The sequence below is a fragment of the Coregonus lavaretus genome (genome assembly GCF_964263955.1).
Source record: "Coregonus lavaretus genome assembly, chromosome: 5".
NCBI classification, from domain to species: domain Eukaryota; kingdom Metazoa; phylum Chordata; class Actinopteri; order Salmoniformes; family Salmonidae; genus Coregonus; species Coregonus lavaretus.
Genome location: NC_139992.1, coordinates 23,741,703 through 23,765,343, shown reverse-complemented (window position 1 = coordinate 23,765,343; position 23,641 = coordinate 23,741,703). Strand labels below are relative to the sequence as shown.

The following is a 23,641-nucleotide window of genomic DNA, read 5'->3' as shown; positions in this document are numbered from 1 at the left end:
TCTCATATTTGGCTGTGTGTGTGTTGGTCTGTTCTAAGACTGTGTGTGTGTGGGTGCGCGCACGTGTGTCATTGGCCTGTTGAGCTCATTGGAGCGTTAATCCTACTCAGACTAGCAGTCTCTCTCTCCCGCCTCTATGTTTAAAAGGATCTGAGGTGGCGTCGCTGCAAACCAGGGTTATGTATCACTTTCAAAGAGGCCCTGTGTGTCTGTGCTCATACCAGATAGCAGCCCGATAACCATGTCTCTTTAATGGGGGACAGGCAAGGGGGTCGAGGGCCGCCAGCCTCTTTAAACCCAACAGCTTGTTGAGTGTCCGTTTGGAATGTCAGACATGGTCCTGTGTGTCCGTGTATGTGTGTCAGGGTTTCTGTTAGGAAAATTTGGCTCCGGACAATGTGACCGGGAAGATTTTAATTTACTGGACATTTGAGAAATTTACCAGACATCCATATGCATTCAGATCCATGAGTAGAAAGAGAGAGCAAGAAAATCCGACCTGGTGCAGCCAGCGCCATCAATAAACAAGGGATATTGGCCAAATGAGCTACATTTACGTGTCCTTAAACAGCCAAATTACAAAAACACTTCCTTTTGTTTCGATGTGTAGCATTTGCTAAACTTTGGTTTAAGTGCTTTGCTCAAGGGCACATCAACATATTTTTCACCTAGTCGGCTCAGGGATTCAAACCAACAACCTTTCGGTTACTGGCCCAACGCTCTAACCGCTAGGCTACCTGCTACCCAGTAGCATATGCAAAACTTTATAGCCTATTGTTTTATTGGTTTTTACTTTCCTAAAACAATAATTGTCCACCTCACGGTTCAGCTGTCAGAGATTTGAGCACTAAATGCATCATAGTATTGGCCATGCATAGGCCTATAGACTTAGGTGTCACCTGTATGATATAAAAAAAGTAATATAAAGGTAGAGAAGCTTAGGCCTAGCCCCAGAGTGATAGAGAGAGAGAAATGGAGATCTGCCGGTGGCATGCTACGACACTGACATGCATTTCTTTGTCCATGTCAGATAGGCTACTGCGTCTGCCATACAGATATAGGTTTACAGAAAGAGGCTCATTTGTTAATTATTCTATCAGAATATTTGTTATAAAGATGAGCATGATATCTTTAGATTATAGGAGTAATTCTGGTAGGCCTAAAACATGTTTCCTTACCTCAAGTTCAACTGTCGGTAGCTAAAGCTTAATAATAGCTACACCACACCAAACCTTCACAAAAGTTTCTAAACTTTATTAAGGTAATATCAAGTGTTTATAGGGAAAATATGAGCAGGCTATTACACTGAACAAAAATATAAACACAACATCGTTTATATTTTGGTCCCATGTATCATGAGCTGAAGTAAAAAATCCCAGAAATGTTCCATACACACAAAAAGCTTATTTATCTCACATTTTGTGCACAAATTAGTTTACAAGCCTGTTGGTGAGCATTTCTCCTTTGCCAAGATAATTCATCCACCTGACAGGTGTAGCATATCAAGAAGCTGATTAAACAGCATGATCATTACACAGGTCCACCTTGTGCTGGGGTCAATAAAAGGCCACTCTAAAATGTGCAGTTTTGTCACACAACACAATGCCACAAGTGTGTCACGTTTTGAGGGAGCGTGCAGTTGTCATGCTGACAGCAGGAATGTCCACCAGAGCTGTTGCCATAGAATTGAATGTTAATTTCTCTACCATAAGCCGCCTCCAACGTAATCTTAGAGAATTTGGTAGTATGTCCAACCGGCCTCACAACCGCAGACCACATGTAACCGTGCCAGCCCAGGACCTCCACATCCGGCTTCTTCACCTCGGGAACGTCTGAGACCAGCCACCCGGACAGCTAATAAAACTGTGGGTTTGCACAACTGAATTAGCCTCCTTCTGTACATCTATATCTGTATAGCAGACGCAGTAGCCTGTCGGTATTGTAGCATGCCGCCGGCATATCGCTCTCTCTCTCTCTCTGGGGCTAGGCCTAAGCTTCTTTTCCTTTTTATATTTATTTTTTTAATATTAATATCATACAGTGGACGCCTATGCATGCAATGCCCTGATGCATTTAGTGCTCAAATCTCTGACAGCTGAACTGTGAGTTGGGCCATTATTGTTTTAGGAAAGTAAAAACCAAATAAAACAATAGGCTATAAAGTTTTGCATATGCTACTGGGTAGCAGGTAGCCTAGCGGTTAAGAGCGTTGGGCCAGTAACCGAAAGGTCGCTGGTTCGAATGCCTGAGTCGGCTAGGTGAAAAATCTGTCTGTTCCCTTGAGCAAGGCACTTAACCCTAATTGCTCCTGTAAGTCGCTTTGGATAAGGTCATCTGCTAAATGACTTAAATGTAAATGTATACACATTGAAACACAAGGAATAGTGTTTTTGTAATTGTGGCTCATTTGGCCAACAACCCTCGTTTATTGATGGCTCTGGCTGCGTGGGTGGACATGCAATGCATATGGATGACCGATAGATTTCTCAAATGTCCGATAAATTAAAATCTTCCCGGTCACTTGTCCGGCGCCACATTTTCCTAACGGAAACCCTGGTGCGTGCTGTCTGGATGCTTGTTTGAACAGAGAACAGATTTATGGAGACTTCTGGGAAGGTAAATCGGTGTGGCCTTCTGTCCATGTGTATCAGACATGTCTCTGTCTGAATTTGAGAGTGTCCGTGACCGTGTGTGTCAAGGGGCCACTCCTTAATTGCATGCCTGACAGCTGTAGCCTGTTAGCCCCCCCCCCCCCCCCCCCCTCTTTAAAGACTCTTTTTAAAACACCACAGTGGCTCCATCCTTCATCTATCTGCGCCACACTCCCCCTCCGGGCCCATTATGTGCATCATCTCTTAGAGACCCGCGCCCCCTGCGTTAGTAAGACAGCGCATCTCTCCACACTGATGTTAACCCCAGAGTCGGGATGGAGTTGTGGTCAGGCCTCAAGGCTGGTCAGGTGCTCTGAATGGCTACTGTGGATGACACAACCCCTATGTCCTGCCCCTTGCCTTGACCCACTGGGGACCTTGACATAAACAAACACCCCAAACAGGGAGTAAGGCTATCTTGGGGACAGTTGTCCTAACTCAGGCACAGGTGATGGGGAAATTGGGGAGTAGGGTTGGGTGAAATTTGGGGAGACCGCTTCTACGGTATGCTACTCCAAATATTGCAATATCCGATATAATCGTTTTGGGCCATTTGTGTGCTTATTTCCAATATTATAGTCACATTCTCATTTTTAAAGGGAGGTGGCGTTTTCAGCTGTGCTAACATAATTGCAAAAGGGTTTCTAATGATCAATTAGCCTTTTAAAATGATAAACTTGGATTAGCAAACACAACGTGCCATTGGAACACAGGACTGATGGTTGCTGATAATGGGCCTCTGTACACCTATGTAGATATTCCATAAAGAATCAGTCGTTTCCAGCTACAATAGCCATTTACAATATTAACAATGTCTACACTGTATTTCTGATCAATTTGATGTTATTCTAATGGACAAAAAATTTGCTTTTCTTTCGGAAACAAGGACATTTCTAAGTGATCCCAAACTTTTGAATGGTAGTGTGTATATATATATAAATATTACTAACAACAGATTAAACACATTTTGGCCAAGGGATCCGTGGAATAAGTTTAGAGGGTGTAATATAATATTATTAAGGCCGTGGTTACGAATACAGAGTTTTTGACCCACGCCGCTATGGAAACCTCTCGCAAAGCTAAGGATCCGGATAACGTTCTGTACATGTGTTATTTTACGCACACTACATACAGTGAGGGGGAAAAGTATTTGATCCCCTGCTGATTTTGTACGTTTGCCCACTGACAAAGAAATGATCAGTCTATAATTTTAATGGTAGGTTTATTTGAACAGTGAGAGACAGAATAACAACAAAAAAATCCAGAAAAACGCATGGAATTTTTTTTATAAATTCATTTTCATTTTAATGAGGGAAATAAGTATTTGACCCCTCTGCAAAACATGACTTAGTACTTGATGGCAAAACCCTTGTTGGCAATCGCAGAGGTCAGACGTTTCTTGTAGTTGGCCACCAGGTTTGCACACATCTCAGGAGGGATTTTGTCCCACTCCTCTTTGCAGATCTTCTCCAAGTCATTAAGGTTTAGAGCCTGACGTTTGGCAACTCGAACCTTCAGCTCCCTCCACAAATGTTCTATGGGATTAAGGTCTGGAGACTGGCTAGGCCACTCCAGGACCTTAATGTGCTTCTTCTTGAGCCACTCCTTTGTTGCCTTGGCCGTGCGTTTTGGGTCATTGTCATGCTGGAATACCCATCCACGACCCATTTTCAATGCCCTGGCTGAGGGAAGGAGGTTCTCACCCAAGATTTGACGGTACATGGCCCCGTCCATTGTTCCTTTTGATGCGTTGAAGTTGTCTGTCCCCTTAGCAGAAAAACACCCCCAAAGCATAATGTTTCCACCTCCATGTTTGACGGTGGGGATGGTGTTCTTGGGGTCATAGGCAGCATTCCTCCTCCTCCAAACACGGCGAGTTGAGTTGATGCCAAAGAGCTCCATTTTGGTCTCATCTGACCACAACACTTTCACCCAGTTCTCCTCTGAATCATTCAGATGTTCATTGGCAAACTTCAGACGGGCATGTATATGTGCTTTCTTGAGCAGGGGGACCTTGCGGGCGCTGCAGGATTTCAGTCCTTCACGGCGTAGTGTGTTACCAATTGTTTTCTTGGTGACTATGGTCCCAGCTGCCTTGAGATCATTGACAAGATCCTCCCGTGTACTTCTGGGCTGATTCCTCACCGTTCTCATGATCATTGCAACTCCACAAGGTGAGATCTTGCATGGAGCCCCAGACCCGAGGGAGATTGACAGTTATTTTGTGTTTCTTCCATTTGCGAATAATCGCACCAACTGTTGTCACCTTCTCACCAAGCTGCTTGGCGATGGTCTTGTAGCCCATTCCAGCCTTGTGTAGGTCTACAATCCTGTCCCTGACATCCTTGGAGAGCTCTTTGGTCTTGGCCATGGTGGAGAGTTTGGAATCTGAATTGATTGATTGCTTCTGTGGACAGGTGTCTTTTATACAGGTAACAAACTGAGATTAGGAGAACTCCCTTTAATAGTGTGCTCCTAATCTCAGCTCGTTACCTGTATAAAAGACACCTGGGAGCCAGAAATCTTTCTGATTGAGAGGGGGTCAAATAATTATTTCCCTCATTAAAATGCAAATCAATTTATAACATTTTTGACATGCGTTTTTCTGGATTTTTTTGTTGTTATTCTGTCTCTCACTGTTCAAATAAACCTACCATTAAAATTATAGACTGATCATTTCTTTGTCAGTGGGCAAATGTACAAAATCAGCAGGGGATCAAATACTTTTTTCCCTCACTGTGTGTGTGTATGTATGTATATATATATATATATATATATATATATATATATTTTTTTTTACATAAAAACACTCCTTGTATGCTATTTTTATCTCCCTCCAATTATGTTCAGATTATGAGGGGGTACCTGATGAATTTGTTGTCACAAAAGGGGTCCCCGGTCCCAAAACGTTTGCGAACACCTGATTTTAGACTTTATTTTCAACATATTGATATAGTCTTTTAACTTATAAAACTGCACAGTTTTGCTTTGTAAAGTAAAATAGAGTCTTGCACATCACAATATATCGTCAGTCAAATATCACGATATTCGAATTAATCATATCGGCCCAACCCTATTGGGGGGGGGGGGGGGGGGGGGGGCATTTCTCCAGTGTTATTTCACATGGCAAGGCTGCAAGCAAGTCTTAGTGAAGGATGTATCACTTAAACCCTACCACTCCTTAACATAGCTTTGTACTCTTAACCTGTCCACTGTCGATGTACTGTATCTAAATACAATGGCCTCAAGTCATCTGGACAGAAAATACCTAGATGAGTTCAATATAGGCTTTCACTATAAGTAAAAACACTTCTATATAGACTTCAAATGTTACTCAAGTGTGTTTACACCAATAGTGTCAAGACGCTTAAAAACGGTGTCATCTAATTTCTACAGATTGCACAGTTGTCATATGAGTTGCAACACTGTTGACAGATAACTGTAAATTGAGAGACAGTTGATGGACAACTGTAAATGTTGGATACTAAAGCAATGCTCTAAAAGTGGTGCTGGACGTTTGACCTGTCATCCAGACCAGTTTTAGTGCAGCAGGGTTCAGAGCCCAGCAGGAGGTCTCTGTCTCTCCGTCTCCTCTTCCTTTGTCTCTGTAGGAGAGGTAACAGAGTACTGTTGCTTATTCTGGAGCGTGCTGGAAGGTTGGACAATGTGATGACAGATGGGTGATATGTGGAAAAAGGAACCCTACTCTGAGCACATCCATCAATCCACAAGCATGGACATTCATGCTCATACACACGCACAGACTCATGACCTTCTTTACTCTACTGTACGTAAAGAATATCCATTATTCGATCTAAGATCCATTCCAAATTGCTTGAGTGTAAATACCCCAAATTCGTATCTTTTTATTTGACTGATACATACATGGTTGTCAGTAAAGTAAATCTCTCACACATATGAACTCAAGCAGAATGTGGCACTGAGGTGGTCGGGCTGTAGGGTTAATACCCCTGTCTCCAACACTCTTCCCAAGAGGCTTCTCACACACTCTCTCGCTCGCTCTCTCTCTGTCTGTTCACTTAGTTCTGGTGGACCAGGGCTATATAAATGGCCAAAAAGCCAAGGCTGCTGTGGGGAGAGGGGCACAGAAACGCACCTGTCTCGGTAGCACGATTGTGTAGGGTGTGTTTGGGAGTGACTGTTGGTCCGGCCCAGTGGAATGCTTGGTCTGTGCCGGTGACTGGCTTTCTTGTGGGAGTTTCCTCACTGGGCCTCAGCACAGACAGGGAGAAAAAAGACAGAGTGAAGGAAAGAGAGAGAGAACCTTGAGTGTGAGAGAGGGCAAGAGAGTCAGGGAGGGAGAGAGTGGCAGACTTGATGAGCGAGAACTAGTGAGTTAGTAACCGCAAGTTTCCACTGCACTCAGACCTCAGAAGCTCAGAGAGGAGAGAGTGGCAGAGGGAAAGAGAGGGAGAGAGACCAGATTCCACTGTGACTGACAGACAGACGGCTCTAGTGACAGGGAATCTGTGTGTGAGAGTCAGCGTTCCTCATGTTGTTGGCCTTAACCTGGGGGTCACTGGGGCGCCACTACATCGCCATTTTCGAGTCCACCCAGAACGTGATGCTGAAGCCCACAGAGACCTGGAGAGAAGCCCTGCTTGACACCCGCGTCATGGACCTCTTCTTCACCGTGAGTATTCTCTTTCTCTCCATCTCTTTTTGTAGCTAGAATATGACTCTTTGTCCCTTGTCTCCTCTTGTGGTTCTTACCACAGATTGGGAGAGGGAGGGTTTGAACTGTGTATTTTATGAGGCATGTGAAACATATTACATAATTTTTAATACGTCTCTATAAAATATATTTATTGCAATGTAGTAGTATTTTTTTCTAGGTGACGTGTAGATATGGTAGGGAAATGTGTGTTTTTATAAAGTGTTGTGTGTGAGTAAGTGTGGAACAAATCAGTCAGCTCTCCCTCAGAATCCAGGCTCTCTCTGCCAAATACTGCTCCCTTCTCCTCCAGGGCAATATCCTGTCACTGGAGGCTTCTCTCTATTCTGCATCTCTCAATTTCTACAATTGACATGAGATATAATGTTGTTGGATGACTGAGGTTGAGAGGCCCATAGAGTTTTTGAGTGGTTTGGACCTGAAGATATCTTTTTTTATTGTGGACTTTTTTGTCCAGCTTCTCTGCAAAGTTTTAAATGTGTGTAACCCCCTCTCCTTTCATTGAGTGCTTTGGGACCAGAAGATCTCTATTGTATTGTGTCTGGCCACTGACCAGTATTGGTCTAACAGAGTGCTGGTGTCTCTTACCTCCCTCTGTGGTATTTGTGGTGGATGGGGTGTTTGTTATTGTAAGACTGCTGTAGTGCAACTGTTTGTCTTGTGTGTGTGTGTGTGTGTGTGTGTGTGTGTTTTGGGGGTGCTCAGCTGCTGCTCCTCAATCCTCAGCTGTGAGGGTGAAGGCCCAGGGAGGGGGCCGTCCAGACACGTGCCGCCAGGGTCAGAGTTCAAACAGAGCGATGGCAGGATTACACCCTAACCCTGGGATTATTAGGGCCCTATAAAGTCCGCGTTGCGGAGAACACGGACAAAATCACGGAATCTGAACATTAAAACGGAATTCAACAATATTAAAATGTTTTAGTCATAAGACATAACAAAATGCATCAGTGATTTGTATTTTCCTGCAACTTTCTGAAACGACACAGGAATGCCCCTGTGTGTGTGTGTGTGTGTGTGTGCGTGCGTGCGGCCGTTAGCAATGATGCTAATGATAACCTTCTTCTGGTAGAGATGGAAGGCTTTCCCAAAAACCTTCTCAAGTAAATGTTAACTACACAGTAGCCTATGCCTACCAAAATGATATCACGATTCTGCAATCACATGAGCGCTACAGAAACATAGCTAACCAAACAACGGTATCTTGCTTGTGCCCACTTGCATTAAAGGGTAACTACACCCAAAAATCCAAATGTCTTCTGTTTTTCCTCAGACCTAAAAAGTGGTCTCCTGATGTGATTTAAGCGTTATTGTGGATTTAGAACATCCAATTTTGTTGTTTTTCTATTTAAAATGTGTGACTTTAGAGCTAAAACCAGAAAAAACTGGTAGAAATGGAAACCTGAGAAAAAAGAATTTGGGAAAAAATAAGAGATTTTATAGGGCCCTTGATTAGGGGGCCCCATTAACAACACCTCGCACACCCTCTTAAGGACCCTGAGGGGGGTCCATCTCCCCCTGTGTGGGTGTCAATCTCCCTTTAAAAGACTCCACTCTGGAGGCGAAGTGGTCTAGGAGGGTTGGAGAGGGGCAGAAGTTGGCGAAAGATGTCTCCCTCCAAGTACATACATCCACTCTTGTCCTTTACATTGCGAAGTTGAAGCTTCAGTTCAGTGACTAACAGATCTGAAAGGGGAAAAAAATGTTAGAGGTAGAGTGAATAGACAGCGTTCTCAGTTCCACTCTGAGACATTGGTCTAGGCCAGGGAGGATAACTTGGCGAAGGGCAGAAGATGGGAATGATGCCACCCTCAAAATACATCCATCTGCTCTGTTCTTTTGACACCTAGCGAAATGAGCGCTAAGCTAACTTTTTTCCCCACCAGCTGTAATTTGGGTCTACGACTGTTTTTTTGTTTGTGGTTTGCGTTGGTTTTGGCTTGTGAGAGTGGCTTTAATTTGTCATTCACACACGTACACTCAATCTCTGTTTGCCCCAGTAAACCCAATCAGGGCTGCGTCTGGAGCGCTGAGCCTATGATGGCTGATTCCACCCTGGGCGGCAGTAACTGAATCTGAACGAACGAGGGAGTGAGAAAAGGAGAGAGAGAGAGAGACAATCAGACGGAAGCGCTCAGTTGATTTAAAAAAACAGAAAGACGAATCTCCAATCCCCCTGAGGAAACAGACACCAGGCTTTGTCTCCTGCTATAAATAGGAGAGTCATTCTCTCTCCGCAGAGGAGTACCCAGTCTTGTTTTGATTCCCCCCTCTACCCCCTGCCTGTCTCTAACTATAGTTCGACTCGAGACGATTGACATAGCTGGCGTTGCACGGATGTTCGTTGGTGCAGCTGTTTTTAGAGCGCGTGCGGCGTGCAGTCTTTGGCCTTGCGTTCTCTTTCTCTCTCTCCCTCCCTCTTTCCTTCCCTCCCCTCCTTCCTTCCCCTTCACGCCACTCCTCCAGAGAAAGACTTCAGATTCTGGAGAGGGCAGCAGCACTACCCAGCAGCAGAGATCTCTTTGCTACGCTACACTAGCATCAGAGCCCTAGGAACACCGTGGCTGACAACCAACCACTACAGCTGGAGAAGGGAGGGAGAGAAAGAAAGGGAGTGAGAGAAGGAGTCTCTGAGGAAGAAGGGATAGTGGAGGTGGGGAAAGAGTTCTGGAGCTGTTTGGGGTTGCGTTGTGCTTGTGGGACTAGCACCGGGGCTTTTTCAGGGTCAATAACAGTAAGAGAAAGAGAAAGGGAGAAAAAGCAGACAGAGAATAGACAGATTTCTGAGTCAGCGCTTAGAGCCAGGCGTCCACATTGCGCTGCCTGTCACTGAAAACACACGTTGCTCCACAGTGGAGCTGAAGCCTCCTCACCTCCCAGTCACTACGCAGCTGATTGACCATGCAACTTCTCTGACAGAGAATCACAGGTTCTCTCTGACTACTGACTGACTCTGGGTTTGATTGAGACTGCCTCGGAGAGATTCAGACGGGCTCTGTGATCGATTGGTATTGTCTGTGTTGACATCCAGAGTTACTGTGTCTGGGTCCAGTGGCTGACATTTTGAGCATTGATTTTCTGTTCCCTTTGCTTCAGAAGACGGTGAGTCTGTCACTTCAGTTTGTCTTATAATGCTGTCTTTTTCTGGTTATAAACAGAAACTACTGAAACTGCATTGAGAGTTGTGGCTCTGTCAGTTGTACCCGTGGCATAACCGGCCCTAGTCAGGTGTGTGTATGATCCGTGTTACTTTGTCTGAGATGCACAATGTGGTACGGAAGGTACAAATCAAGGTTGGGGTCAACTCCATTACAGCCCAGTCTTTGTAGGTAAAAAATACCTGGATAGATTTTCACCCTGCTGCTTTCACTGCTCTGCTCATTTTACATTTAAGGTCTCACACAATCATCATTATCATAATCGTCATCAGAAAAAAGTATATTCTCTGTCCTTTAAAACTAACATGGGCAAGAGCTTGTATGTTATTATATCTCCCTTGCTCAAAATAACAACTATTTCATTATAACCTTCCCTGCTCCCCTCCACTCAGGTCCACAGAAAGATCCGTGAGGACTCGGACATGGCCCAGGACTCCCTGCAGTGCCTGGCCCAGCTGGCCTCCATGCACGGCCCAATCTTCCCTGATGAGAGCGCCCAGGTCTCCTACCTGGCCCACCTGGTGGAGGGGCTCCTCAGCATGATCAATGGGTGAGTCTGTCAGAGCCTTAGACTAACTCTGGTTGGTTTCAATGGACCCAATCCAGGGCTAGAAACACTGCTGCCCTAAATTAATTTGAAACTTGGGCAGTTGTTTTCAGATGACACATGTAGATGCATCAGTACTGCATGATGATTATTTGGACTAGAGGCTGGTAGCATGAATAATGTGATTTGTGTGTCCTCTCAGTTGAAGTAGTACTTATCTGAATCAACAGGGCTCTGCTCTAATGTATAAATAAAACACACACACACACTTGTTCTCGGAACTCGTGACTCAGTAGGTGGAGTGAGTTAGGGTCTCTCTCTCCCCTCTCTCGCTCTTCTCTGTAATCAACTATTCCTGGAGCTTTTTTCCAGTTGCATCATCGGAAAACCATGCGGGCAGGATGGCCAATCTGCAGTGATTGAACAGCTCTGCTTGCAATTGAAATCTATCTGATAAGGTTTAGCGAGCCGCACAGTTCTAGGCAGTAGGCTAGCTACGGCAGGCAGGCCTCAAGACAGTACTCTAACTGGGACTGTGGAAACCTGGCCCTACCCCAGGGCAACAGGTCCTGCTCAATGCTCACACACTGGGCAGCACAGCACAGCGTCTGGTTTAGTACCATACCTGTTTCAAACACATTTGTGAAATACTTTCAAAAACTCATCTTTTCCAGATTTGTCTGATTTGAATGAAATTGGCCAACATTCCTCTAAGGTTGTGTTTTGTTTGTGTCCCTCCCCCAGGATAGAGATCGAGGACTCTGAGGCGGTGGGCATCTCTAACATCATCTCCAACCTGATCAGCACATTTCCCCGTGCCATCCTGACCGCCCTGCCCAACGAGCTCTTCACCTCCTTCATCAACTGTCTCACCCTCCTCACCTGCTCTTTCGGACGCAGCGCCGCCCTGGAGGAAGTGGTCAGCATTACACCTCAATCCTTAATGCAGGAACATTACATAGTTGATCCATGAAAAATATAAAATAATGTGTTGTTGCGTTGAAAACGCACATTCAATTAATCTCTCTCTCCCCCGCTATCTCCCTTCTAGCTGGATAAGGATGACATGGTATACATGGAGGCGTATGACAAGCTGTTAGAGTCATGGCTGACCCTGGTTCAGGATGATGAACATTTCCCCCGTGGCTGCTTCGTCCAGCCCGCCGTTCAGGTCTTCAACTCCTACATACAGTGTCACCTGGCTGCCCCAGACGGCACCCGCAACCTGGTGAGACACTCACACACACGTCAATCTAGACTCAAATAATCAGTCAGTCAATTGTTTTCATGGGTAATTGATATGTCAATGCTTTCAACAGTCAATCCACCATGATACACGTCTTCTAACTCCTTTTTTAGTATTTTTTTAGTGATCCAATTGACATTTTAGTCATTTAGCAGACGCTCTTATCCAGAGCGACTTACAATTAGTGAGTGCATACATTTATCATACTGGCCCCCCCGTGGGAAACAAACCCACAACCCTTGCGTTGCAAGCGCCATGCTCTACCAACTGAGCTACAGTTTGTCATACATTCCCGCACTCACTCTCTTTCTGTTTTCTTTCTTCTTCTCTCTCTCTCCATCTGACTCTTCTCCTTCCTTGGTCATGGTCCCTCTTTAATGTTATGGTCTCTCCCTCCCTCCAGACGGTGAACGGCGTGGCATCTCATGAGGAGGAGGAGATTAACGAGTTACAGGAGGACGACAGAGAGCTGTTCTCAGATCAGCTGGCCAGCATCGGCATGTTAGGACGCATCGCAGCCAACCACTGTATCCCCCTACTGACCAGGTATGTGTGTATGTATGTATGTATGTATGTATATGTATATATATATATATATATATGAAAGAGTTCCCACATATGCTGAGCACTTGTTGGCTGCTTTTCCTTCACTCTACGGTCCGACTCATCCCAAACCATCTCAATTGGGTTGAGGTCGGGGGATTGTGGAGGCCAGGTCATCTGATGCAGCACTCCATCACTCTCCTTCTTGGTAAAATAGCCCTTACACAGCCTGGAGGTGTGTTGGGTCATTGTCCTGTTGAAAAACAAATGATAGTCCCACTAAGCCCAAACCAGATGGGATGGTGTATCGCTGTAGAATGCTGTGGTAGCCATGCTGGTTAAGTGTGCCTGGAATTCTAAATAAATCACAGACAGTGTCACCAGCAAAGCACCCCCACACCATAACACCTCCTCCATGCTTTACGGTGGGAAATACACATGCAGAGATCATCCGTTCACCCACACCGCGTCTCACAAAGACACGGCGGTTGGAACCAAAAATCTCCAATTTTGACTCCAGACCAAAGGACACATTTTCCCCGTCCTAATGTCCATTGCTTGTGTTTCTTGGCCCAAGCAGGTCTCTTCTTCTTATTGGTGTCCTTTTAGTAGTGGTTTCTTTGCAGCAATTCGACCATGAAGGCCTGATTCACACAGTCCCCTCTGAACAGTTGATGTTGAGATGTGTCTGTGACTTGAACTCTGAAGCATTTATTTGGGCTTCAATTTCTGAGGCTGGTAACTCTAATGAACTTATCCTCTGCAGCAGAGGTTACTCTGGGTCTTCTATACCTGTGGCGTTCCTCATGAGAGCCAGTTTCATCATAGCGCTTGATGGTTTTTGCGACTGCACTTGAAGAAATGTTCTTGAAATGTTCCATATTGACTGACCTTCATGTCTTAAAGTAATGATGGACTGTCATTTCTCTTTGCTTATTTGAGCTGTTCTTGCCATAATATGGACTTGGTCTTTTACCAAATAGGGCTATCTTCTGTATACCCCCCCTACCTTGTCACAACACAACTGAATGGCTCAAACGCATTAAGAAGGAAAGCAATTCCACAAATTAACTTTTAAGAAGGCACACCTGTTAATTGAAATGCATTCCAAGTGACTACCTCATGAAGCTGGTTGAGAGAATGCCAAGAGTGTGCAAAGCTGGAATCAAGGCAAAGGGTGGCTCTTTGAAGAATCTCAAATATTAAATATATTTTGATTTGTTTAACACTTTTTTGGTTGCTACATGATTCCATATGTGTTATTTAATAGTTTTGATGTCTTCACTATTATTCTACAATGTAGAAAATAGTAAAAATAAAGAAAAACCCTTGAATGAGTAGGTGTGTGCAAACTTTTGACTGGCACTGTGTGTGTGTGTTTTATATATATATATATATTAGTTGCCCTCCAGTGGGTGAAGGAAAAACAGTTGAAGTCGGAAGTTTACATACACTTAGGTTGGAGTCATTAAAACTCGTTTTTTAAACCACTCCACAAATCTCTTGTTAACAAACTATAGTTTAGGCAAGTCGGTCAGGACATCTACTTTGTGCATGACACAAGTAATTTTTCTAACAATTGTTCACAGACAGATTATTTCACTTATAATTGACTGTATCACAATTCCAGTGGGTCAGAAGTTTACATACACTACGTTGACTGTGCCTTTAAACAGCTTGGAAAAATCCAGAAAATGATATCATGGCTTTAGAAGCTTCGGATAGGCTAATTGGCATCATTTGAGTCAATTGGAGGTGTACCTGTGGATGTATTTCAAGGCCTACCTTCAAACTCAGTGCCTCTTTGCTTGACATCATGGGAAAATCAAAAGAAATCAGCCAAGACCTCCACAAGTCTGGTTCATCCTTGGGAGCAATTTCCAAAAACCTGAAGGTACCACGTTCATCTGTACAAACAATAGTACGCAAATATAAACACCATGGGACCATGTAGCCATCATATCGCTCAGGAAGGACACGCGTTCTGTCTCCTAGAGATGAACGTACTTTGGTGCGAAAAGTGCAAATCAATCCCAGAATAACAGCAAAGGACCTTGTGAAGATGCTGGTGGAAACAGGTACAAAAGTATCTATATCCACAGTAAAACGAGTCCTATATCGACATAACCTGAAAGGCCGCTCAGCAAGGAAGAAGCCACTGCTCCAAAAAAAAAAAAGCCAGACTACGGTTTGCAACTGCACATTGGGACAAAGATCGTACTTTTTGGAGAAATGTCCTCTGGTCTGATGAAACAAAAATAGAACTGTTCGGCCATAATGACCATTGTTATGTTTGGAGGAAAAGGGGGAAGGCTTGCAAGCCAAAGAACACCATCCTAACCGTGAAGCACGGGGGTGGCAGCATCATGCTGTGGGGGTGCTTTGCTGCAGGAGGGACTGGTGCACTTCACAAAAATAGATGGCATCATGAGGAAGGAAAATTATGTGGATATATTGAAGCAACATCTCAAGACATCAGTCAGGAAGTTAAAGCTTGGTCGCAAATGGGTCTTCCAAATGGACAATGACCCCAAGCTTACTTCCAAAGTTGTGTCAAAATGGCTTAAGGACAACAAAGTCAACGTATTGGAGTGGCCATCACAAAGCCCTGACCACAATCCTATAGAACATTTGTGGGCAGAACTGAAAAGGCGTGTGCGAGCAAGGAGGCCTACAAACCTGACTCAGTTACACCAGCTCTGTCAGGAGGAATGGGCCAAAATTCACCCAACTTATTGTGGGAAGCTTGTGGAAGGCTACCCGAAACGTTTGACCCAAGTTAAACAATTTAAAGGCAATGCTACCAAATACTAATTGAGTGTATGTAAACTTCTGACCCACTGAGAATGTGATGAAAGAAATAAAAGCTGAAATAAATCATTCTCTCTACTATTATTCTAACATTTCACATTCTTAAAATAAAGTGGTTTCCTAACTGACCTAAGACAGGGAAGTTTTACTAGGATTAAATGTCAGGAATTGTGAAAAACTGAGTTTAAATATATTTGGCTACGGTGTATGTAAACTTCCGACTTCAACTGTGTGTGTATGTATGTATATATATATATATATATATATATCACACACACACACACTAGGGTTGGCCGATAGCTGATTCAATTAAATATTGTGATATTTGACTTTGACGATATATCGTGAAGTCTAAGACTATACTCTGTTTGACTTTACAAATTAAAACAGTGCTGTTTTATCAGTTACGCTGTATCAATATGTTGAAAATGAAGTCTAAATGAATGAACTAAGCCTTATTTTTTTCCACCACACTAAGATGATTTAATGAGAATGTGACTAATATTGTAAGTAAGCACAAATTGCACAGTCTGGAATGATTTTGTCATTAACGACTCAAAACGATTATCGGATATCGCAATATTTGGAGTAGTATATCATAGAGGTCTCCCCAAATATTGGTCAAACCTAACACACACACACACACATAGACACACACACACACACACTCCTCTTGCTATTAGACTATCCCCTAGCTCTTTAACTGAGTTTCATGATTCTGACCTGTGTGTGTGTGTGTGTGGTTGGTCAGTCTGTTGGAGGACCGTGTGACGCGGCTCCACGGCCAGCTCCAGAGGACCCAGCAGCACCTCATGAACTCATCTAACCCCGGATCAGTAGACCGCAAGGTCCTGGATGACCTCTACGAAGACATCCACTGGCTCATACTTGTCTCAGGTCAGTGGATCTCTGTGATCATATTTCCTCAGAATAGTCCACTCAGCAAATCATTTATTTGTTTATTTATAAGGTACGATTCCCAACATAAATAAGGCACTATCAATCAATCAATCAATCAATCAGGAGTCATCAGGCCAGGTAGTCCTGAGGCATGGTCCTAGGGCTCAGGTCCTCCGGGAGGGGAGGGAGAGAGATATTTAGAGGGAGCATACTTAAATTCACACAGGACACCAGAAAAGACAGGAGAATTACACCAGATATAACAGACTGACCCTAGCCCCCTGGCACATAGACTATTGCAGCATATATATACTGGAGGCTGAGACTGTGGGGTTGGGGGACACTGTGGTCCAGTCTGACGATGCCCCCGGACAGGGCCAACCAGGCAGGATATAACCCCACCCACTTTGCCAAAGCACAGCCCTCACACCACTAGAGGGATATCAACAGACCACCAACTTACTACCCTGAGACAAGGCTGAGTATAGCCTACGAAGATCTCCTCCACCTCACAAGCCTGAGGGGGCGCAAAACCGGACAGGAAGATCACGTCTTTTAGACAGCAAGGGCGGTTTGTCGCTCCAGTGCCTTGCCGTTCACCTTCGCACACCTGTGCCAGACTACACTCAATCATAGGACCTACTGAAGAGATGAGTCTTCAGTAAAGACTTAAAGGTCAAGACCGAGTCTGCCTCTCACATGGATAGGCAGACCATTCCATAAAAATGGAGCTCTATAGGCGAAAGCCCTGCCTCCAGCTGTTTGCTTAGAAATTCTAGGGACAATAAGGAGGCCTGCTTCTTGTGACCGTAGCGTACGCGTAGATATGTACGGCAGGACCAAAGAGGAGTGATGGGTAGGAGCAAGCCATATAATGCTTTGTAGGTTACCAGTAAAACCTTGAAATCAGCCCTAGCCTTAACAGGAAGGAATAAGTAATATGATAAAATGTTTTGGTTCTAGTCAAGATTCTAGCAGCCATGTTTAGCACTAACTGAAGTTTATTTAGTGCTTTATCCGGGTAGCCAGAGAGTAGGGCATTGCACTAGTCTAATCTAGAAGTGACAATAGCATGGATTAGCTTTTCTGCGTCATTTTTGGACAAGAAGTTTCAGATTTTTGCAATGTTACGAAGATGGAAAAAAGCTGTCCTTGAAATATTCTTGATATGTTCGTCAAAAGAGAGATCAGGGTCCAGAGTAACGCAGAGGTCCTTCAGTTTTATTTGAGAAGACTGTACAACCATCAAGATTTATTGTCAGATCCAACAGCAAATCTCTTTGTTTCTTGGGACCTAGAACTAGCATCTCTGTTTTATCCGAGTTTAAAAGTGAAACACAGGCTTCCAGGGTAGGCAATTTTGGGGCTTCACAATGTTTCATCGAAATGTACAGCTGTGTGTCGTCCGCATAGCAGTCAAAGTTGACATTGTGTTTCCCAATGGCATCACCAAGAGGTAGTATAGTGAAAACAATAGTGGTTCTAAAACGGAACCTAGTGTTGGAAACATGGCTCATTTCCATCAGTGGTCCCATGTTGTTTTATGCATTGTTTTATTGTGTAACAAATCTTTTTAGCATTCAGTCCAATTATGTTCCGTTAGCATAAAATGAAACCTCTAACTGGACTCTGGGGGGCATAGATATCATCCTGACAAATGTACCCTCTAAATACACCTCCGCTGTCAGCGATCACTGCCTTATTGCCTGCGTCCGTAATGGGTCCGCGGTCAAACGACCACCCCTCATCACTGTCAAACGCTCCCTAAAACACTTTAGCGAGCAGGCCTTTCTAATTGACCTGGCCCGGGTATCCTGGATGGATATTGACCTCATTCCGTCAGTAGAGGATGCCTGGTTGTTCTTTAAAAGTGCTTTCCTCTCAATCTTAAATAAGCATGCCCCATTCAAAAAATTCAGAACTAAGAACAGATATAGCCCCTGGTTCTCCTCAGACTTGACTGCCCTTGACCAGCACAAAAACATCCTGTGGCGTACTGCATTAGCATCGAACAGCCCCCGCGATATGCAACTTTTCAGGGAAGTCAGGAACCAATATACACAATCAGTTAGGAAAGCAAAGGCTAGCTTTTTCAAACAGAAATGTGCATCCTGTAGCACTAACTCCAAAAAGTTTTGGGACACTGTAAAGTCCATGGAGAATAAGAGCACCTCCTCCCAACTGCCCACTGCACTGAGGCTAGGAAACACTATCACCACCAATAAATCTACAATAATCGAGAATTTCAACAAGCATTTTGCTACGGCTGGCCATGCTTTCCACCTGGCTACCACTACCCCGACCACCAACTCTCCTTCACACAAATTCAGACAGCTGATGTTCTGAAAGAGCTGAAAAATCTGGACCCCTACAAATCATCTGGGCTAGACAATCTGGACCCTTTCTTTCTAAAATTAGCAGCCGAAATTGTCGCAACCCCTATTACTAGCCTGTTCAACCTCTCTTTCGTAACGTCTGAGATCCCCAGAAATTGGAAAGCTGCCGCGGTCATCCCCCTCTTCAAAGGGGGTGATCCAAACAGTTACAGACCTATATCCATCCTGCCCTGCCTTTCGAAAATTTTGAAAGCCAAGTTAACAAACAGATCACCAACCATTTCGAATCCCACCATACCTTCTCCGCTATGCAATCCGGTTTCCTAGCTGGTCATGGGTGCACCTCAGCCACGCTCAAGGTCCTAAACGATATTATAACCGCAATCGATAAAAGACAGTACTGCGCAGCCGTCTTCATCGACCTGGCCGAGGCTTTCGACTCTGTCAACCACCGCATTCTTATTGGCAGACTAAATAGCCTTGGTTTCTCAAATGACTGTCTCGCCTGGTTCACCAACTACTTCTCAGATAGAGTTCAATGTGTCAAATCGGAGGGCTGTTGTCTGGACCTCTGGCAGTCTCTATGAGGGTGCCACAGGGTTCAATTCTCGGGCCAACTCTTTTCTCTGTGTATATCAATGATGTCGCTCTTGCTGCTGGTGACGCTCGGATCCACCTCTATGCGGACGACACCATTTTGTATACATCTGGCCCTTCATTGGACACTGTTAACAAACCTCCAAACGAGCTTCAACGCCATACAACACTCCTTCCGTAGCCTCCAACTGCTCTTAAACACTAGTAAAACTAAATGCATGCTCTTCAACCGATCGCTGCTTGCACCCGCCCACCCGACTAGAATCACTACTCTCGGCGGGTCTGACCTAGAGTATGTGGGCAACTACAAATACCTAGGTGTCTGGTTAGACTGTAAACTCTCCTTCCAGACTCACATTAAGCATCTCCAATCAAAAGTTAGATCTAGAATCGGCTTCCTATTTTGCAACAAAGCCTCCTTCACTCATGCTGCCAAACATGCCCTCGTAAAACTGACTAACCTACCGATCCTTGACTTCGGCGATGTCATTTACAAAATAGCCTCCAACACTCTACTCAGCAAATTGGATGTAGTCTATCACAGTGCCATCCGTTTTGTCACCGAAGCCCCATATACTACCCACCATTGTGACCTGTACGCTCTTGTTGGCTGGCCCTCACTACATATTCGTCGCCAAACCCACTGGCTCCAGGTCATCTATAAATCACTGCTAGGCAAATCCCTGCCTTATCTTTGCTCATTGGTCACCATAGCAACACCCACCCGTAGTCTGCGCTCCAGCAGGTATATCTCACTGGTCATCCCCAAAGCCAACACCTCCTTTGGCCGCCATTCCTTCCAGTTCTCTGCTGCCAATGACTGGAACGAACTGCAAAAATCTTTGAAGCTGGAGACTCTTATCTCCCTCACTAACTTTAAGCATCAGTTGTCAGAGCAGCTTACCGATCACTGCACCTGTACACAGCCATTCTGAAATTAGCCCACCCAAATACCTCATCCCCATATTGTTATTTATTTTGCTAATTTGCACCCCAGTATCTCTATTTGCACATCATCTTTTGCACATCTATCATTCCAGTGTTAATATGAAATTGTAACTATTTTGCACTATGGCCTATTTATTGCCTTACCTCCATAACTTACTACATTCGCACACACTGTATATATATTTTCTGTAGTATTTTTGACTTTATGTTTTGTTTACCCCATATGTAACTCTGTGTTGTTGTTTATATCGCACTGCTTTGCTTTATCTTGGCCAGGTCGCAGTTGTAAATGAGAACTTGTTCTCAACTGGTTTACCTGGTTAAATAAAGGTGAAATTAAAAATAAAAATAAATAGACTATGTATTTAGATCTCCTTAGTTGTTTTTAGGGACTACATTTAGGCTGTGAGGCAGGCTGCGCTGGTGTATTGGTGCATGGCAGGAATGTTGTTTCGGGGAGGGCCATGCCACCAGTTGTACAACTGCTTGCTGTATAGCACATTTTAGCATTCCCATTGGCTACAGAATTCCCCTTCGGTGCATAACTCAATTTGCACCCCTAGTTGGTTCTCTAAGTGTGCTCAGAGTTTTCTAGGGTATCCTAGTAGTGCTATGCCATTGGTAGTAATGTATTAGTGGGCCGCTCCACTGCAGTGAGCATGATGTTTGAAAGGATTTTCTTCTGAAAGTGCATCCTTAATGGAGTGTTTCTGGCTAGTGCTAGACCTAGTTGTAATTGTGAATGCAAATGATTTGTGTGTGTTCCAGGCTACCTCCTGGCAGATGACCCTCAGGGTGAGACTCCTCTGATCCCGGCGGAGGTGATGGAGTATTCTATCAACCACTCTACTGAGGTGGACATCAACACCACCTTGCAGATACTGGGCTCCCCCGGAGAGAAGGCCTCCTCTATCCCAGGATGCAACAGGACAGACTCTGTCATCAGGTAAGGGAGGGACTACTTCATTGCAAACACCTCGTTTCCCAGATCTAAATTAGATGGCTGGTTTGAAAGGAATGACTTAAACCAACAGACACTCAGGCCCTCGTCAGTGGACCAGAGTTGCTCATCTCTGCTATATATCCATCAACCAATGGGTCTAAAATGCACTGTCTCAGTCAGTGATCTAACGAACAGCTTGGACAGTCTCCCCTCACGGTCTCAGTCTGTGATCTAATGGACCGTTTGGACAGTCTCCCCTCACTCTCTACAGCAGCTGAGAGCTAAGCGGCGGATTTGTTCACTAAGCCCTGGTTGTAGTGCTCTGTCACGTTCACACCAGTGGGCTGTCTGTCCGGAGTGTGCCTCGTAAAACCTACTGTCCCATGGCATGGCAGCAGCCTTTCCCTTATATTATTTTCCAGGCGGGGCACAAAGGTCCACATAGCACTACACAGGCCATATGGCACGGAAACTGTCCATTGAAGCCAACAGAAGGCTTTTTGATGTAGATATGGGGTCCTCGCACCACCAGTACAGTACAATTGTAGGGGAAATATTACGTACAGTGCAGGGCCAATGATCCACCCGTGTGTGTGTGCACGTATTTGGGTGTGGCCCCCTGGGGGTGTGGTGCCAGCACCACAGAGGGGGAATGCCCTGGCACAGACCCAGCCATGCCAGTCGCTAACACACACACACACAGGCCCTTGGACATGGACACACACACAGGATCTTGGACACACACCCTCGGACACACACGATAGCGTAGCAGCCTAGTCAGCCTTACAGGGCCAGAGGAATGGAAAGACGAGGCCGGGCATCGGATTTCCTAACAACACTGTGCGACCCAGGCTCTGTTAATGTCAATGGGCTTTTGTTTTAGCAAACAATGTGAAACCCTGCACTGTCATGTCCAAGATCCCTGTATATAGACTCCCTACTGTTATTTTATTTTACTGCTGCTCTTTAATTATTTTCAATTTTTTACTTAACGATTTTTTTTCTTCTTAAACTGCATTGTTGGTTAAGGGCTTGTAAGTAAGCATTTCACTGTAAGGTCTACACCTGTTGCATTTGGCGCATGTGGCAAATACAATTTGATTTGATTTGTGGGCACGCACTGAGAGCCATCTCTTACATACAGAACACTAAGCTGCACTAAGCCCTCTATCTCTCTGGCCTTTGTCACATGTGTGTGTTTGTGTGTGTGGTCATTTGTTGTCTGAGTTACTGAAATGAACAGACACTAAATCACCACCTCTTTCTTTTGTTCTTACCCTCCCGTCTTGCTCATCCTGGCCTTGGCTTCTTATTACAATTTATCCCCCTCTTTTTCCTGCTATCACTCTCTCCTCTTTCTTTCTCCTCTCTCGCCATTTCTTTCTCTCTTTAACCTCTTTATCATTCCTTCACTCTCCCCGTCCCCTCTCTCACAGGTTGTTGTCAGCGGTGTTGAGGACGTCAGAGGTAGAGTCAAGGGCCACCAGGGCCAGTCTGACAGAGCTGCTCAGCCCTCAGATGGGGAAGGACATTGTCTGGTTCCTCAGACGCTGGGCCAAGACTTATCTACTGGTGGACGAGAAACTCTACGGACAGGTACAACTACCACCAGAATATGGATGTGACAAATGGAGGAAAAAGATCTTAACATTTAAGCTGTCCTTTTTTTTAAACAAAAATTCATACAATTCCATGTGAGGTCACAATGCAGATGGTCTACATCGCGCTTCCCGCGGACAGAGAAAATAGTTTATGCTGCTGATGCTCTTGCTTTTCAGGAGAGTAGCGCGTGTAGCTTGTTGTTGTCCAATCACAAGTCATCAAACCGGCACTAGGCTACAGTCGTAGAGCTGGAGCCTCTGTTAAGTTATTAGGAGATATCTAGGCTAATCAATGGAAGATGGAATTACAATGACAGAACTAAAAGTTAAATGAGAAGGACAGGCTACAACACTGAGCCAACAGGTAGTAATAATCTGAATGGAGTTGTTCTTATTTACTGTAAGATTCAGGAGGTGAGAAAGCGCAAAGTTCAAGTTATGTAGTCTCAATTAGCCTAGCTAACGTTAGCTAGCTATCTTATCATGGTTTTATGCAGTCAAGACAGATACTATGTAATCAGATGAGATGATAAATATAGTGCATTCGGAAAGTATTCAGACCCGTTGACTTTTTCCAAATGTTGTTACGTTACAGCTGTCATCAAGGCAAAGGGTGGCTTCTAGAAGAATCTCTAATATAAAATCTATTTTGATTTGTTTAACACTT

General features: G+C 44.5%; 1 protein-coding gene across 1 annotated transcript in view; it reads left to right on the top strand.

Annotated features, from left to right (window-relative positions):
- The window catches only part of LOC311129411 (exportin-4-like), a gene marked incomplete at its 5' end in the record, with an annotated part of 48,958 nt that overhangs the window by 17,416 nt on the left and 7,901 nt on the right, over positions 1-23,641 (top strand). The window contains 8 exon segments of the mRNA XM_084161694.1: positions 7,193-7,305; positions 10,895-11,052; positions 11,794-11,968; positions 12,101-12,277; positions 12,699-12,841; positions 16,401-16,546; positions 21,199-21,376; positions 22,810-22,969. Of these exon segments, the coding sequence (XP_084017820.1) occupies positions 7,193-7,305; positions 10,895-11,052; positions 11,794-11,968; positions 12,101-12,277; positions 12,699-12,841; positions 16,401-16,546; positions 21,199-21,376; positions 22,810-22,969 (1,250 nt within the window).